Source organism: Kryptolebias marmoratus, linkage group LG14 (assembly GCF_001649575.2).
Source record: "Kryptolebias marmoratus isolate JLee-2015 linkage group LG14, ASM164957v2, whole genome shotgun sequence".
NCBI lineage: Eukaryota > Metazoa > Chordata > Actinopteri > Cyprinodontiformes > Rivulidae > Kryptolebias > Kryptolebias marmoratus.
Window position 1 is genome coordinate 13,689,254 of NC_051443.1, and position 14,954 is coordinate 13,704,207.

General features: G+C 38.9%; 1 protein-coding gene across 9 annotated transcripts in view; it reads right to left on the reverse strand.

Moving 5' to 3' along the window:
- Nucleotides 1-226: 226 nt before the first annotated feature.
- Nucleotides 227-14,954, reverse strand: part of nedd4l (NEDD4 like E3 ubiquitin protein ligase) — a 41,734-nt gene continuing 27,006 nt past the window's right edge. For 3 of the 9 annotated variants that reach the window (XM_017407674.2, XM_017407672.2, XM_017407669.3), the window contains 19 exons: nt 14,743-14,802; nt 13,655-13,792; nt 12,545-12,754; nt 10,504-10,701; nt 10,047-10,124; nt 8,167-8,221; nt 7,290-7,348; nt 6,927-6,992; nt 6,563-6,792; nt 5,736-5,857; nt 5,538-5,608; nt 5,269-5,364; nt 5,087-5,160; nt 4,946-5,006; nt 4,696-4,755; nt 4,225-4,332; nt 2,592-2,688; nt 2,255-2,327; nt 227-2,176 (listed from right to left, as the gene is read on the reverse strand). In XM_017407674.2, the coding sequence (XP_017263163.1) occupies nt 2,074-2,176; nt 2,255-2,327; nt 2,592-2,688; nt 4,225-4,332; nt 4,696-4,755; nt 4,946-5,006; nt 5,087-5,160; nt 5,269-5,364; nt 5,538-5,608; nt 5,736-5,857; nt 6,563-6,792; nt 6,927-6,992; nt 7,290-7,348; nt 8,167-8,221; nt 10,047-10,124; nt 10,504-10,701; nt 12,545-12,754; nt 13,655-13,792; nt 14,743-14,802 (1,959 nt within the window). In that variant the 3' untranslated portion in view covers nt 227-2,073. The remainder of the gene's footprint in view (nt 2,177-2,254; nt 2,328-2,591; nt 2,689-4,224; nt 4,333-4,695; nt 4,756-4,945; nt 5,007-5,086; nt 5,161-5,268; nt 5,365-5,537; nt 5,609-5,735; nt 5,858-6,562; nt 6,793-6,926; nt 6,993-7,289; nt 7,349-8,166; nt 8,222-10,046; nt 10,125-10,503; nt 10,702-12,544; nt 12,755-13,654; nt 13,793-14,742; nt 14,803-14,954) is intronic. The other 6 variants (XM_017407675.2, XM_017407670.3, XM_017407676.2 and 3 more) reach the window with 3 other exon arrangements.

A 14,954-nucleotide genomic window follows, 5' to 3' on the forward strand; every position in this document is an offset into this window, starting at 1 on the left:
ACTTCACCCTAACAAGATGTTTAGACACGTCAGAAGTAAGACATTACAATCCATCGGGGTACCTTAAGGATGTGTGCTCGGTCCTTCACTTTTTAACTTTGTACTGCCACTAATTTCAGCATAAATCACCTCACCAAGTATGCTAATCATAAATAAAGTCGTCTGAGCTTTGCAATGCATCTTCTGACAGGAGGGAAGGAAGTCTCAATTCACTCAAACAACACCGTCTAAGAAGTTTCTTTTTTATTTGACTGAAATTAAATGAACCACAAAGAGTTGCAGAAATTAGTGGAATCATTAACAAAACATTTCTTCTCATTGGTTGAAATTAAACCCTGCTAAAATAAAAAAAAGAAAATCATCTGTACAAAGTCAGTCAGAATAGTGAGATCAGAAGGTGCGGAGGAAACACGAGGGAGGAAAATATAAAGAGGTCAAAAAGACAAAACAGAGAAAAAAATAAAGATTTAAAGTCTCAGCTTCACTTGTTTGTCTACTATAGCAGCAGCCCAGATTTACAGACTGTCCTTATTGCACCAAGTAAGTGCTCTGAATGGAAAGAAAAGAACCACATTCAATAAATGACAAGACATACATCAGGCGACATAAGCTCAGAGTGATCTATAAAGTGCCCTTTAGGTTCAATAGTGTTAGAAAAAGAAGAAAGAAGAACATAAAAAAGAACACGGACTTTTCTCTGTAAGAAACATGCTGCTTAATGTTCAGCGGTAATCACAGCTTTTCACTCCAACAGTCACTCATACACAGCTTCATTTTAGTGTTGATCAGTAATACTTCTGTTAAATGTAATACGTACATATATTTATATTACATGACAGAACTTAAAAAGGGGTTTCTTTTTTGTTTGTTTTCCAAGAACAATTTACAGCATTATGAACAGCAACAGGCATGAGAATATCAACGTCATCAGAGCAACTACCCATGGTTTTCCCTTCATGGCCTCCAGACCGATTACACTTCCAAATCAGTATGTAGTCAAAGCAAACACGTTACAATTTCATGCTGCTTTCAAAGCACTACAATAAAAAAGGTTCAACACATTTGCTATCACTGTAACAAGTGACGATCATTTCCCAGACTAAACCAGATTTAAACTTCACACATCATGTCATGTTTTGTAGAAATACTAAAGAACATTGTTCATCAGTACAAATACACAAGAGTATTTATCTGTCAGACTTCTAGAAATGATTAATAAAAGAAAATCTGTTTAAAGACAAAATTATACAAATTAATAATAACAATAATAATAATAATAATAAAAAGTCATATTTTGGGATACTCTCAAACCCCGTTCTTTACTTTTACCCCGGTGGCTTGAAAAAAAACAAAAGAAACCAAAACAAAACCAAAAAAAAAAAACTTAATCTACAAAGGCTGCAGCAGCAATATCTGATCCCATGACACAGACAAGGCTTTACGGAGGGTCGTGTGTGTCCCATTTCCTGAAATGTGATTGGCTAGCATTCCTAAGGTAACCTGGTGCTGGGCTAAAGATTTGAAAGAGTTGTGGTCGTAATGCCATTGCAGTTTCTTAGAGAAATAGTGCACGTCAGAGCCAGATTAAGGCCATGCTAGGACCCCTCTGCTGAAGGGTGCTCGAACACTGTGCTATAGTGTAAATAAAGGAGCTGTTGAAATGCATCAGTATTTTCCAGCACTGTCGATTCCCCGCGGGACCAGGGAAGAGGGGAAGAAACATTGGCTCAAGGCCAGCTCCAGTCATTTATCCGTCGTGCCCCGTGGATTAAAAAAATTTCAGCACTGAAACAGAACAACGCTCCTTTCCTTCCCCCAGCATCTCTACGGAGTGGCCCACCCCCAACACACACACACACACACACACACACACTGAAAAGGTACGAACACGTAGGCATATTGGCTCGACAAGTCAATGTACAGTCTCAAACCACCGTGCTGTGGAGGCGGTTCATAGTCAGGCATTACAGTACAACATGCTCGCACAGAACTGCTACAGCAGCTGGTTCGATGTCCCTGTGGCTTTAACTTTTGCTTTTTTTTTTTCTGTTGTCGTCGTGTTCAGTCAGAGTTTTAGTCGACCCCCTCGAAGCCTTGAGCGTTCTCCACAGCCATGAGGAGTTTCTCTCTCAGGTCCTCAAATGACTCGTAGCTGGGCAAATCCAAGCGGTTGAAACTGAAAAAAAACAATGTAGGTTAATGACAACCAAAACAAGAAAGGAGCATGAGAGAGCAGTGTGTAGTTGTGGCATACCATGTGTGAGCTCTTGGTAACTTATCTGGCGTCCCCCACTGCTCGATTGTAAACAGCTGAGGACCATTAGAACCTGACACAAAAGACAAACATTATTAAGATGCCATTGTTGGGATGACTGCCTGGGTTAGAACGTAAAGTGTGTGGATAATGACAACATTTGACATCAAAATAAACTTTATTTTTAGATATTTGAACTTTTTTTTCCCCCCTTACAAAACTACGCTTTACCCGACTATTGATTGTACTGTTTTTTGTTTTTATTACACTTCTTGCTAAACCCCCTTGTGTTTTGCTATATCTAATGACAGTAATTGTACTGGAACTGGTCACACACCGTAAAGCTCTGCAAAGCCATTCATGGGCACTCGTGATGTTCCTGTAACAAACTGGAGGAGACGGATTCTCTTCTCGGCGTCCATCAACAGCACAACCTTATGAGAGAAGAAGAGAAAACCTGTTTATGAGCTAACATTTCACAAGAATCAACTCTTTTTTTTTTTTTTTTTTTATCCCAATAATAAATCAATGTGAAAAGGACATTTGGACCTCTAAATTATTAAAAACAGATTCTTTTTGCAGATAGCCCAGAACTTTAGCCTAATTGTATGAACATGGATCATTATTTTTGAGGTTTAAGTTATTTATTTTTTTTGCTTAAGGCTCAAATTTGACTTCACGAGGATTGAACTTGTTGCAAAGTGTGTTAAGGTCAGTTTAATGTAATTGTGAAAGCAAAGACTTGGGTAACAAGTTAGGAAACGTAGTCACAATGATCTTATGAAAAACCAAGACCAAATTCAAACAGAAGCGTGTTTGATGTCTGGAGGTACGCTAACGCTCAAGATAATAACGAGGACAGGTGATACTTTAGGCTCTTTCATCAGAGCAAACAAGCCCGTGCTTCCAAATAGACTTTGATCTACAAACGTGAGGCCAGTAAATCCGTCGCAGGTTGAGCGCACAGAAACACGAGTGGACCCAGCTCGGATCATGAAACGTTCTGCTTCCACACAACATTTGTCATAAAGAAGCTGCAACACGTCACAACTTTCATTGTTTTTTTATTTGTTGCAGAGCCATGTCACGCTGAACTATGACTCATTCAAATATAAAAAAGGTGCTCCTAAACTTGTATCTTTAAATTAGTAGTTTGTCATAACTAGTCTGTTCCTGATTCCCCACACCTGAGCAATTCCTTTAAAATACAGTTCATTTAGAAAGTGTTTTAAGTCTGTCATTTCTTTTAATGTCCTTGTTTGTGTAGCTTTTCCAAGAAACTCACAAAAAAGATTCCCTAAGGTTTTCATACTTAAAATATAAAAGAAGTTACAAGTGGGTCGAGACTTTTGAAGGGTACTGTATGCTGCTGCTCAGATGACCTATTCTTCATGAAAAGACTTGCTTATCAACCATATTCTGAACAAAATACAACAACGTGGCTCAGCAGACTAATATACTCACAACAAAAGTGGCCTGCCTGTGTTGCAGACGGGTCAGTAACTTAAAATGATGTCTTTATGAAGCATCAACTTAAGGAAAAAGTCCAATTCCTATTCAGTTACACTTAATTTAATCCAGTTCAGCTCGGACATTTACACTTTACAAGACAAAAAAAGAAAGCCCTAGACCATCAACATATATTAATGACAAGAAGCATGAGCGTAGTGATGAGGGTGAAGCTGAAGTGGGACAAGCGCCCCCTGTAGGCCACCTGCAGTACAAGTTTAAACTCATCTAAATAAATGGGACAACAAAAAATAAATAAATACACTAACCGGCTCCTGCTGGCCTTAAGTTTAAACCACTAAAATCTTATTTCAGATAAAAACCAAAACATTCTGCTTCCAAACCTCTCCTTAGTTCTCAACCTTTTTAGGATTGTAGTGTGTCCTACAACTCTTGGTGGCATCACAATGTGTATTTCTGCTTCATGTAGTTATTAGTCTGTCTGTGAATATGAAACAAACCTTCCAGAACCACTGTATAACTGGATGGTTGGGACAGTAGCCGTTCTTGTAAACAGTGTGTTGCCTCCAGTCGTTGACGTCGACGTCACCGAGACCACACATGAGCAGCTTCACAGGATCGGAGAGAGAGGATATTATTATTATTTAAATATAAATATTTAAACAATAAAATGTAACGAGGAATGTGACTAGCACTGTAACAATTATATTTGCTTTCAAATTATTCTTTCATGTTTATTTATTATGCTATATATTTTTGATTCAACAGGTCAGTAAATGTATGAACATTTAACTCACTACAATGACGTTATCAAACAATCTGAGACATTTTTCTTACTACTGATGATCAGTTCACGCAAAGAAGCCTTAAAATCTCGCTTAAACATAGCTTAGTAAACTTCCCAGTGTCATTTTGTTACAAGGTGATTATTTTAAAAGATGGTTTCAATACTTCAATCAAGGTATCCATACCTCCAGTTCGTTTTCATCAAAGATCTTGATCAGATCAATGGGAATGAGTTCAGTGAAGCCCTAAAAATTAAGAAAAAAACAATTTCACACAACATAAATACTGAACTGTTCACTAAGTACTGAAGTTAATAAGCTTAGAAGAAAGCCTAATGGATAAAGAATGCCAAGGTTTAAAAACAGACTTATAGGAACATACAATCTGTGCTTATGCTGCCCTCATGTGGCGACTTTTATCACTGTACATAAATACCTCCAAGAAGGCGTTCATCTGCTTCTGAACCCGGTTGACAAACCTCCACTGGATGACCAAGCTGAAAGAGAAACAGATTAATGAGTTGGGTTAAAAAAAAGTTATTTCAAGGAATAAAATAAGAAGTGAAGAAACACTTACTCTATGTATTCCTTCTTGTTCTCATTGGTAACAACCATGTCTGAGCCGCTGGGCTTCAGGTCCACCTGATATGTCTGAAGAATAAAACAAAACAAATTATAAAAAAAGATAAACTTGACACCAAAACAACAAATGAGGTCTTGGCTGCTAAAATACAAATGGCTGAAACGAGGCCTGCACACCTGTCCAAAGTTGTCCTCATCAATACAAAACCGCAGGTCGAGCTCGGTGGGATCGTTTTCCAGAATCCACTTCAGGGAGTTGTAGTATTCACTGTCCTGTTGGAATCGATACAGACGTGCAAGTTTTTCATTTACTATAATCTGTTCAGGTTTTATGAACAAAGAACCATTCTAATCAAATAAATAATTGTTTGTTTAGTGCTAAATGATTTACAAAATCTTTAGGAATATATTTAACAGCTAACAAATTAGTGGGAATGAGGTCTTACCACAGACTCCATGTCTTTAAGAGAGATCTGTTTTCCCAGCATCATCTTGTAGAACGGCCGAATGAAGAAGCCTACAGTAACAGAAGACAGTATTGATACATTACTCTGTGTGTGTGTGAGGAGTAAAGCTTCAAAAATGCACAAACTAAAGGAATTCTCACACGTGACGAATAAAAATATAAGCATCGATTTTCTTACCGTCCAACAGTTTTCCGTGAAACACGGCCATCCCTGCCACGCGCCCGATGAACTTGAAGTAGGAGAGGTGATCCTCGTTGCAGAGGCCAGAGTTGGGATTGATTTGCAGAGTGTAATTATCCCTGATCAGACATTCAGAAAGCAGACAGGAAGAAATTACATTTAGCTTTCTCATCCATTTAGAGGACAGAGAAATACAAGCAGGCTGGGCTTTTTAAGTGACCAGTTTGTGTCTTAATTAGACAACTACAGAGTGTAAACCAATATTTTTAACCAAATGTACAGATTTTATTGATTTCACAAAATAAAATACCTGTGGTATCTACGATAATCAATAATAGCTTTTTTTTAATTGCTGCAGCATGTTCAAACTAAGAAACGATTTAAGGGTTAAAAGTTTTTAATTATGTTTCTATTTTTGAATCATTGTTCTTTTTTTATGACCTCTGGTATTAAAAGGCTCTCACAGACTAAAAGAACAGAGTCATTATGTAATGACAGTAGTGCCGAGAAAAGAAACAAAACAGATTAATGATGGCGTTTGTGGGAAACATTTGCTTCAGGATGGCTTTAGAATAAGAGGAAAAGATAATCAAAGAAAGAGGAAGTCTTCACAAGTCTCATGAGGAAACAACAACAGCAGTGCCTTGTAGCACACCTTGTGAAGACAGTCTAAAACACATGAGAAGAGGAGGCCATTTTCATCACTACGTGTTCTTGTTTTGGCTTTGCGTAACAACAAATCCTGTGTTGCATCCTATTAAAAGTCTCAAGGGTTTTAAACTCTTTCTTTTGTGAAGTGAGCACACAAACAAGCAGAGACGTACGTGGCAGAGTACTCGAACAGGCCGTAGTACGGATTAAACATCTCCTTAGATAAGAGGAAGAACCACTCTCGGGCCACGCCGCCGTAGTCCAGTCCTTTTTCGGACTCAAACTCGATCCACAGCCGTGCCTTCAGGACGTCCGGCCTCTTCAGCGACATGATTCGACGATACGACTCCTCGAAGATGTTGTTCCTGTGGAGCTTCATCTCGAACCGGTTGGGGATGTCGGCCTGCAATATTTCAGAGAAAAGATTGTAACTACTGCTTTGATGCACATTTAAAGTCTCAAATGTGGTCAAAGCAGAACAAATTCCAACTCATTAACAAGTAAAGGTACTCATCAAAGGTAAGAATCACTTCTTACCGGTTTCTTTAGTTTCTTCCTGAAGTAGTCATATTTCTGTTTGAACTCTCTAGAGTAGGGAACAGCCTGCACAGAAGCGAAGAGGAGCTTACAAACTCAAATTAACATACACAAAACTTTAGAGAGCGTAATAAATGGGTAGAAGAAAAGAAGAGGCAGAAGAGGAAAAGAAGAAGAAAAGAGGCACATAAAATGACACAAAGATTGTCATGTTTTTCTTAGACGAAGTGACTAAATGATTCATCTCCTTGGCACTGAAGCTGAAGATAGCTTGTGTCAGATAAAAGTGCACTGCTGCATGTGGTGATGCTGTTGCAGCGATAACTCCATGAAGAAGTGGGTATGAAGAAGGAATCTACTCACAGGTCCTGTGATAGCTGGACTCTGTAAACGGGGGTCCTCCCACTGCGTGGTCTTTGTGTCTGAGTGGAAAAAAAACAGAGCAATTCTCTAGTTTTGTCTCATTTCAGACTCTAATTTGGACAAAACTCAGATAATAACAAATATCCTGGAACATAAGGAAACATAAGAATATAAGGGGAACTTTTTTCTACTTGAATGTATCATTAAATAGAGACTTTATAAACAATATATTCCATCTGGATCCATTCAAGAGACTTATAATAACCAGACCTCCGTAATGAGAAGTCATCTGTTTTCTATTTCTTTCAGTTTAGTCACAAGTCTCCCAACATTAAACATTGACAGTAAAGTTTGTACATCAAGTTAATTTAATTCAATCTCATCTAAACAGAAACAGCAACAGAAAAAAGTAACATTTCATATCAAACAATGTAATTATTAGTTTGCATGTACAACTTCTGTTCTTTGCCTAAATCACAGCTCTTTGTTAAAGAGTTAAAACGTCTGAAACGACCAAAATAAACATCTAAACTTCTGTAACAAAAAGAACAATAGAGTCATTGTTGTAAATATGGATGTGGTGTCAGAAATAAAAAGATGGTCAAAAAGGAGGTGTTTTAAATAGCAAGAGTCACTTGCTAGACGTCACTCAAGAAGTAAATCTTTCACACTTCAAGCACAACATTTCCTCACTGTAATCTGGACATTAAACATGGGTGGAAATAATGTTTTATCTCCATGAAAGAATACAAAGGAATCAGGTGTTTTTGATTTACATGTACCTGGAGTAAGGTGGACGACATCAAAAACAAAAACACAAATTAAGAACACAAACACGGACAAATAAAAGCATGGCGAGGACAGAGAGTCGTCTTACTGTGATCTATGCAAAAGGTGCGTCCATCTGTGTGAACCCTTTCTTCCCATCCAGGCTGAAAAACAAGCAAAGACGAATGAGGCAAATATCATTCAGCGCCACCACACAAGCCGTGCTCAAATAGTATTTTAAATGCATCCGTTTAGGTTTCCTTTCCGATTTATGTTTAATTGAACTTGACCGACCATTAAACGGTCGAAACGCCGACGTCCCCGGCGCTGCAGGCAGGGCAAGCTCAATCAAACACAGCAAAGGAAATAAAAGGATTTCCTGCCCTATTTGAGTCAGGTCTATCACAGCAGCAAGGCAGGGGTAAGACCACAACAGAAACGTTTTTCCATCACCACTGGTACCACCCAGTATACCACCACTAACACCATAGTGACCACACAGTACGGTGTCACAGGCCACACACACTCTCACTCACACACACGCTTGTGTCACCAGCAATCAAACAATAACGATAAATAAAGAGTAAATGGGTGGAGAAAGGAACAGAAGATGCCAAATGAATTGTGTGTATGTTGATGCTGAATGAGTGGGAGGGGGGGAACAAAAACTGATAACACATGCAGGTTTGCAGCCAGTTCCTGCAGCCTCCCTTGTTCCTTCACTCCCCTTTTCCTCCATCAACCCGTTCTTTTGGGCCGATCTCTCCCTCTAACAAATGTCTGGAGGATTTCATTTTGTTCCACTTTACAAACTTGTATAACTGTGCCTCAGATGTTGACGAAAGTAAACAGACATGAGGCAGTCTGAGGAATCCCAGAAGAATGGTTAAGAGCTCCAAAATACAAGTCCAAAACAACAACAACAACAACAACAAATAAAGAGGGAGTGGTGATGCAGGGATGGCGCTCGCGGAAAGAAAAAGTGGTGAGAAACACCAAAAGGAAGGGAGAGGTACGATCCATCCATGCCGGCCATGACAGAGAAAGAGAAAAGAGAGAAAGAGCCAGAAAAAAAAAAAGAAAAAGAAAAACATAAGGCTCGTCTGCAGGCACTTTTGACCAGACTGGATCAGACAGGTAGGAAGGCAGGCAGAGGGAGGGAGGCACCAACCAACCTCCTCTGGCAGGTTCTGCCAAACAGACATGGCCAGGTGTAGAAGAAGTAGCGTACATTAGATCCACCAGAATGGAGAGAAATGAGAAAGAAGGAAAGAGAAAGATCACACACACATGCACGCACACCACGCAAGCCTGCCAGATGCTCAAACTCATGACGTTTTCATTAAACATGTAGCTGCAGTACTGTTTAAGGCCCATCTTTTTTTATGCAGCTTCAGCAAAACAAAAAATGATTTGAGCTTCTACACTAAAAACCTTTTAGATACCAGGCCAGCAAAAAGCAGAATCTCTAACATAACTTTGTAGCATAAAAACCTCTCTAATTCCAGTTTACATAAAAGCTAACAGATGTTACAAATGTACTAAAATTATTGCAAAGCAAGAGTGTTGAATAAGAGAATATCTTTACAAATGCCACAAATCAGTGAAACCTTTCTGGGATGAGCAGTGAAACACATTACATCAGATTTATGAGCAAGCCAGGAATAATTACATGTTATATTTGAGAGTTAGAGTTTCCTCAAATCTCTTAAATAAAAGCTTAATAAACAGACATTGTAACAAGCTAATGGAACTGGCCTGTAAGAAACAGCACAACTAAAAACATAAAAGTTCTTTATAATGTAAATATTGATCACTAGTTCAGTTTTTTCATTTCAGAAAGCAGTTAATACAGTTGAAGCAATTACTACAGAAGAAAAGTAATAAATAAGGATGGTGAAGGGCGAACAAGACTAAGCAATTACTAAAGTTGTTACGGATGTGTTTTAGAGGCCAAACAGACGTAAATCAATCGGTGGCCGTACTTACAGGAAGAGGACCAAGGTCACCAGGCTCCATCGAGTTCTTATTCCTCATATGGACTGGATATTTCAACCTAGGATCCTCCTGTTTATCAGCAGCAAAAAAGGAACAAATTAAGGCAAAAAAAAAAAAAAACCTACTACTAAACAAGAAACATATTTTAATCTGATTGAAGAAGCAGATATTCAATGCAACACGTCTTCCTAAAAAGTTTACCAGTCAAAGATTTTGACTTTTACACCACTAGATGTCACTAAAACATCCTATAAAGAAAAGGGCTAACAGCTGTCCTAAATTCATTTTAATAGAGCTGGAAGAATTTTAAATACTACCCAAAACACTAGATCCAGAAAAAAAAAAAATTATATATATATATATATATATATATATATATATATATATGCAAGTTTAGTTTCATATTCCTAAGAGTAAAAGGTGACCACAGGTCAGTGTGTTAACTCACCCAGGTGGTGGTTCTGCTGTTGTGGTCGATGAAAAAAGGCCGTCCGTTTGGAGCTATTCTCATCTCCCAGCCTGGGGGCAAGAAGCTCTGCTGTGTCTTGTGTTGTGATTTGGGGGAGCTGTAAGGGGACGGCTGGGGGGACTGAGGATTGGAGAGGGTGTCTTTCACAGCCCTTTGCACCAGGATGTTGTTGGCCCCCTGGAAATAAAACAATAACGACAAAAAAATACAAGAAAAAAACCAAAAAGAAAAAAAACATTTCATTAAAATACCTTAAGAAGACAAAGTTAACAATGGAGATGAAAAACAAATAATCTGTCATTATTGGAAAACAGTTATGGCTTCATCTTCTGCTAAAAAAAAAAACAATTAGAAATGTAAATCTTTTAGGAATTGTTTATAATCATCAAGATAAAGTACATGATCATCATTGTCCTGACATTATTGTAAACGATTCACTGAAAATACCAAAAGATGTCAAAAACAAACGCGTCATCTCAATTATCTTAAGACCTTTTAAAAATGTCTAAATCATACTTTGGGTTTCCATGTCTACACTAACAAACACTGACATGTTTTTTCCAGCAGTAATTATCACTGATCTAATTTTTTTTTTAAAGAGGGGAAAAAAATGCATTAATTAATCACAGAGCCCCCTCCACTGGAAGTTGTAATTACATCAATCTCTGTGCGTGTTTCATTTCCTGTTACTTCCACAGAGTCTCGTTAATACACACATGCTCAAACACAATTTAATTAAAGCCCCTTCAGGTCCGCTCCCTCGGCAGAAGTAAATGATCTTTACTATCGAGTACAGCCATTAACAGCAGCGGAAGGACAAGAAGAGGCCGTCCATTTTTAGAAACTCAGTTGGCCCCAATTAACTAAGCTTCTTGTTTATTTGTGATCATGTTGAATTCTGCAAAGATTAAGATAACCTTTATACCAGATAAAGTGTATGAAATGAAGACATTTTGCTTTAAAATGTGAACACTTCAAGGTGGAAGCTGGAACAATGAGAATATCTGTAAGCACTATCTGCACGATTTGAAAGCTTAAAAAAAGGTCAAATCAACAAGGTGAAATTTCAATAGTTTACCTGAAGGATCAAGCACCTCACAAGTTAACCACCTGTGTTGTGTGAATATTAACCCTCTTAAACCAGCGTGAAAAGCAGCTTCGTGAAAAGCATAATTTTGTGAACACACAGCTGCATGATAATTCTTAACGTGCAGAGGAGACATTCGCTATTACTCCAACCTTTACACTGTGAGGTCAGGTTAGTCCAAAGCAAAGAAACACAATGCAGCTTTTTAATTTGTCAGATGAGCTCAGTCAAACGTGTCAAATCAACAAAAACATCTTTGGTCTGAAAAGTGAGCTTTCTTCATGACTTCTAGTGGAAACAAGTTGTTCTTTTTAAGGTGGAACATCAGGAAAAATGAGATTTACAATAAGTAACTTTCAAGTAATTTAGAAAAATATACACAGCTTAACCAAAACATTAAAACCAAGGATGATTAATTATCTGGTGACAGTGCTATGATCGCTTACAAAACTTGGGTTCAGGCATTTATTTGAATGTTAGTTTGACACGTACCACCCACCTAAACCTTTGTGGCCACTTTCACAATCATCAGCTCATTACTGACTGATAATAACAAAGAGAGGATGGCATGAAGAAAGCAAACCATCATCAATGGAGAGAGAAAGATAGATGAGGGGAAAAAAAGATTGATTAAAAAGGTGAGATTGACACTTCCATGTAATTGGCAATGATTTAAAAAAAAAAACAGCTTCTGGAAAAGGCGAACCTGATTGAAAGATGTAAAATGCAATATTAATGAAGGCCAAAAAAAGACTAACGTGAAAAGGGTAAGGTTTTAATTGGGCCATCTTCAACTGTGTGGAAAAAAAAGAACATGGGAGGGTACAGACAAAAGGAGAAAAGGGGACAGAAATAGGTACACTCCTGCTGGCGAGAATGGGAAAAAGAAAATGGGAGCGATGGAGCAGGTTTGTACAGGCGTCTAATTCTCACCTCCAAAGGGGTGGAAAGGGTGACAGTAGGGGAGCTGAGGCTACGAGGTCGTCGGACTTGGGGCTCATGGAGGTGGTTGTTGGAAGCATTGGAGGTGGAGGAGGAGGAGGAGGGGGTGGGAGCGGGTGCCAGCGCCGAGGCTCCTCCTGACGCCGCTGTTGTTGCTGCTGCTGCTGCTGCTGCTGAGCTGCTGGCTCCGTCTTCCGTCAGCTGTCGGTGAAAACAGCACTTTGGAGGTTAGGTGGGGTGGGGATGAAAGCAACCGATGCTGTTTAGCAAAAAGCCTCGTCTGGTCATGAATCATTCTGTTAAAAGATGCTTGTCTGCACCGGAAAGCGTCTGGATACCAACTTTACTCTCAGGAAATGAGTTCCTAAAATTTCAAAAAGGCACAAGTCATTTGGGCCTGTGAAGAGAGAGAAAAATAAATAAATACCAACATGGTAAAAATTCAGTTCCAAAACAGAAACCAGGGACAAGCCATGACTGCAGTATGAAACAAAGAAATCTTTACATTACAGTTGTTTTTTTCCCCCCTCGGTAATAATGAGAAGGAAGAATGAGAAGACACTGTGGTGATGAACAGGTACAACACAAGAGGCAACGTCTGGGTAAATACAAAAAAAAAGGGTTGATTTCGAAAAGCAGACTCAACCACTTAGAGTTGGTTTTGAAGACTATTTGAAGCTGCCTCATTTGCAGACAGAACGACAGGTGAAGACAAGTGCAAAAACAGAGCTGAGGTGAGTAAAGGGGAAGGAAGAGTGGTAGTTACAGATCCATGCCGGGGTTTGGAAAGGTGTGACCAATACAAAGATGCACTTCATCCTAACATCAAGCAAAATGCTAGACAAGAGAGGAAAGACATACAATTAAGTTGCACAAAACAGGAAACTAGACAGAGGGGAAAGCCAGAAAAAAGAAGCTGAGGATTTAAGATGAGTCTCCATCTGTAATTCTTTATGAACATATACAGAAAAAACAAAGGGGGGGGGGGGGTAAAGGGGGCAAGAGGTCCGACACACAGGCCAATGCCACAACAGGAACCGAGGTACAGTCCAGTACCATGCATAAAGCCAGCCCGACAGCCAGCCCTCGGACCTGCTGTACCTGCACGATTGGCCTAGTCCAAGTAGTGGTGCGGTTGTTATGGTTGACGTAATAAGTTCTTCCCTTGGCATCCTTCCTCTCCTCCCATCCAGGGGGCAAGCCGGGGGTGGTCAAGGTGTAAGGAGCTGCCGAGGGAGACTGGCCAAGTGTAAAAAGAAAGCAAACCAAAAACAACTCATCAGTAAAAGCTCGTAAAGCTCAAAGACTCACGGGGGAAATCGCTTTCAATGCAGAATCATTTTAAAAATGGCATTAGAAAAACCTGACAGAAACTGGTGTTTCAAATAAAATGACACTTTAAATGTAGTTTCATGTTATGTTATATATTATGATTTGTTACAACAAACAGCAAAACAAATACTTGAACGTCTTTGTGTCCAAAAAAGACATCTACTGTTCAGTGGTGTCACATGACAAAACTCTTCAAAACTACAGGAAAAGTTGCAAACTAGCCATTATCCATCGAATAAAAAACACAAAGAAAAATCAATACTAAACTAAATATAGCACGTGGAAACAATTTGATTGTTATGAAATAAAAACCATTTGATGCATAATCATTAAAGAACTTTATAACCTAGTAATAACAGTAACTGTTAAGCTCTTCAATAAGAAATGTTTTATGAAGCAGCTTTACAGCTCGTTACCAATGTCTGATCTCTGTCATCCTAATCCAACGACAACAAAGACAGATTTCCCTGAATACCAGAGAGAACAGCTGTTCTAACCCAGCACTTCAGCACATGGTGATATTAGCAATAGGGGAACTAACGAATAGAGAAGTTATTCGGGTTTTGCAAATGGCCTTGATGAGTTTGCAGAAAACAAACCAATCACCTGCCAGAAAGGATGTGAATGTAGCTTCCGTTGTCTGTATGCAATGTCTCTTATTTTTAAAAAAAAGCCAAAACAATAGATAATTACTAGAAAACAAAGATGTTTCACAGTAGATATGGCTTTCTTTGTAAAAAAGTTCAGCTTTTAATAAGTCACTAACAAATCCAGTGAAGCGATAAATACCCAGGGTTCATTAAACAAGGTGTGTGTGTGATTGATCACTTTGTACTGAACATAAACTGAGATATTACCATGGGCTCCTCACCACCTGAGACTGTTTGAGCTCTTGTTCTTCTGGTCTGGGAACTCTGCTGGTGGTAAACAACAGAGGAACACGGTCTTTAGTTCACAGTATGTCGTGTTTTCATAGTCAGAGTGGAAGTGAGGAGGCAAATATTTGGGCAGGAGTGAGAGGGGGGTGGTGAGTGAGGGAAAAGTGAATGGATAAGGGGGGGGGGGGGGG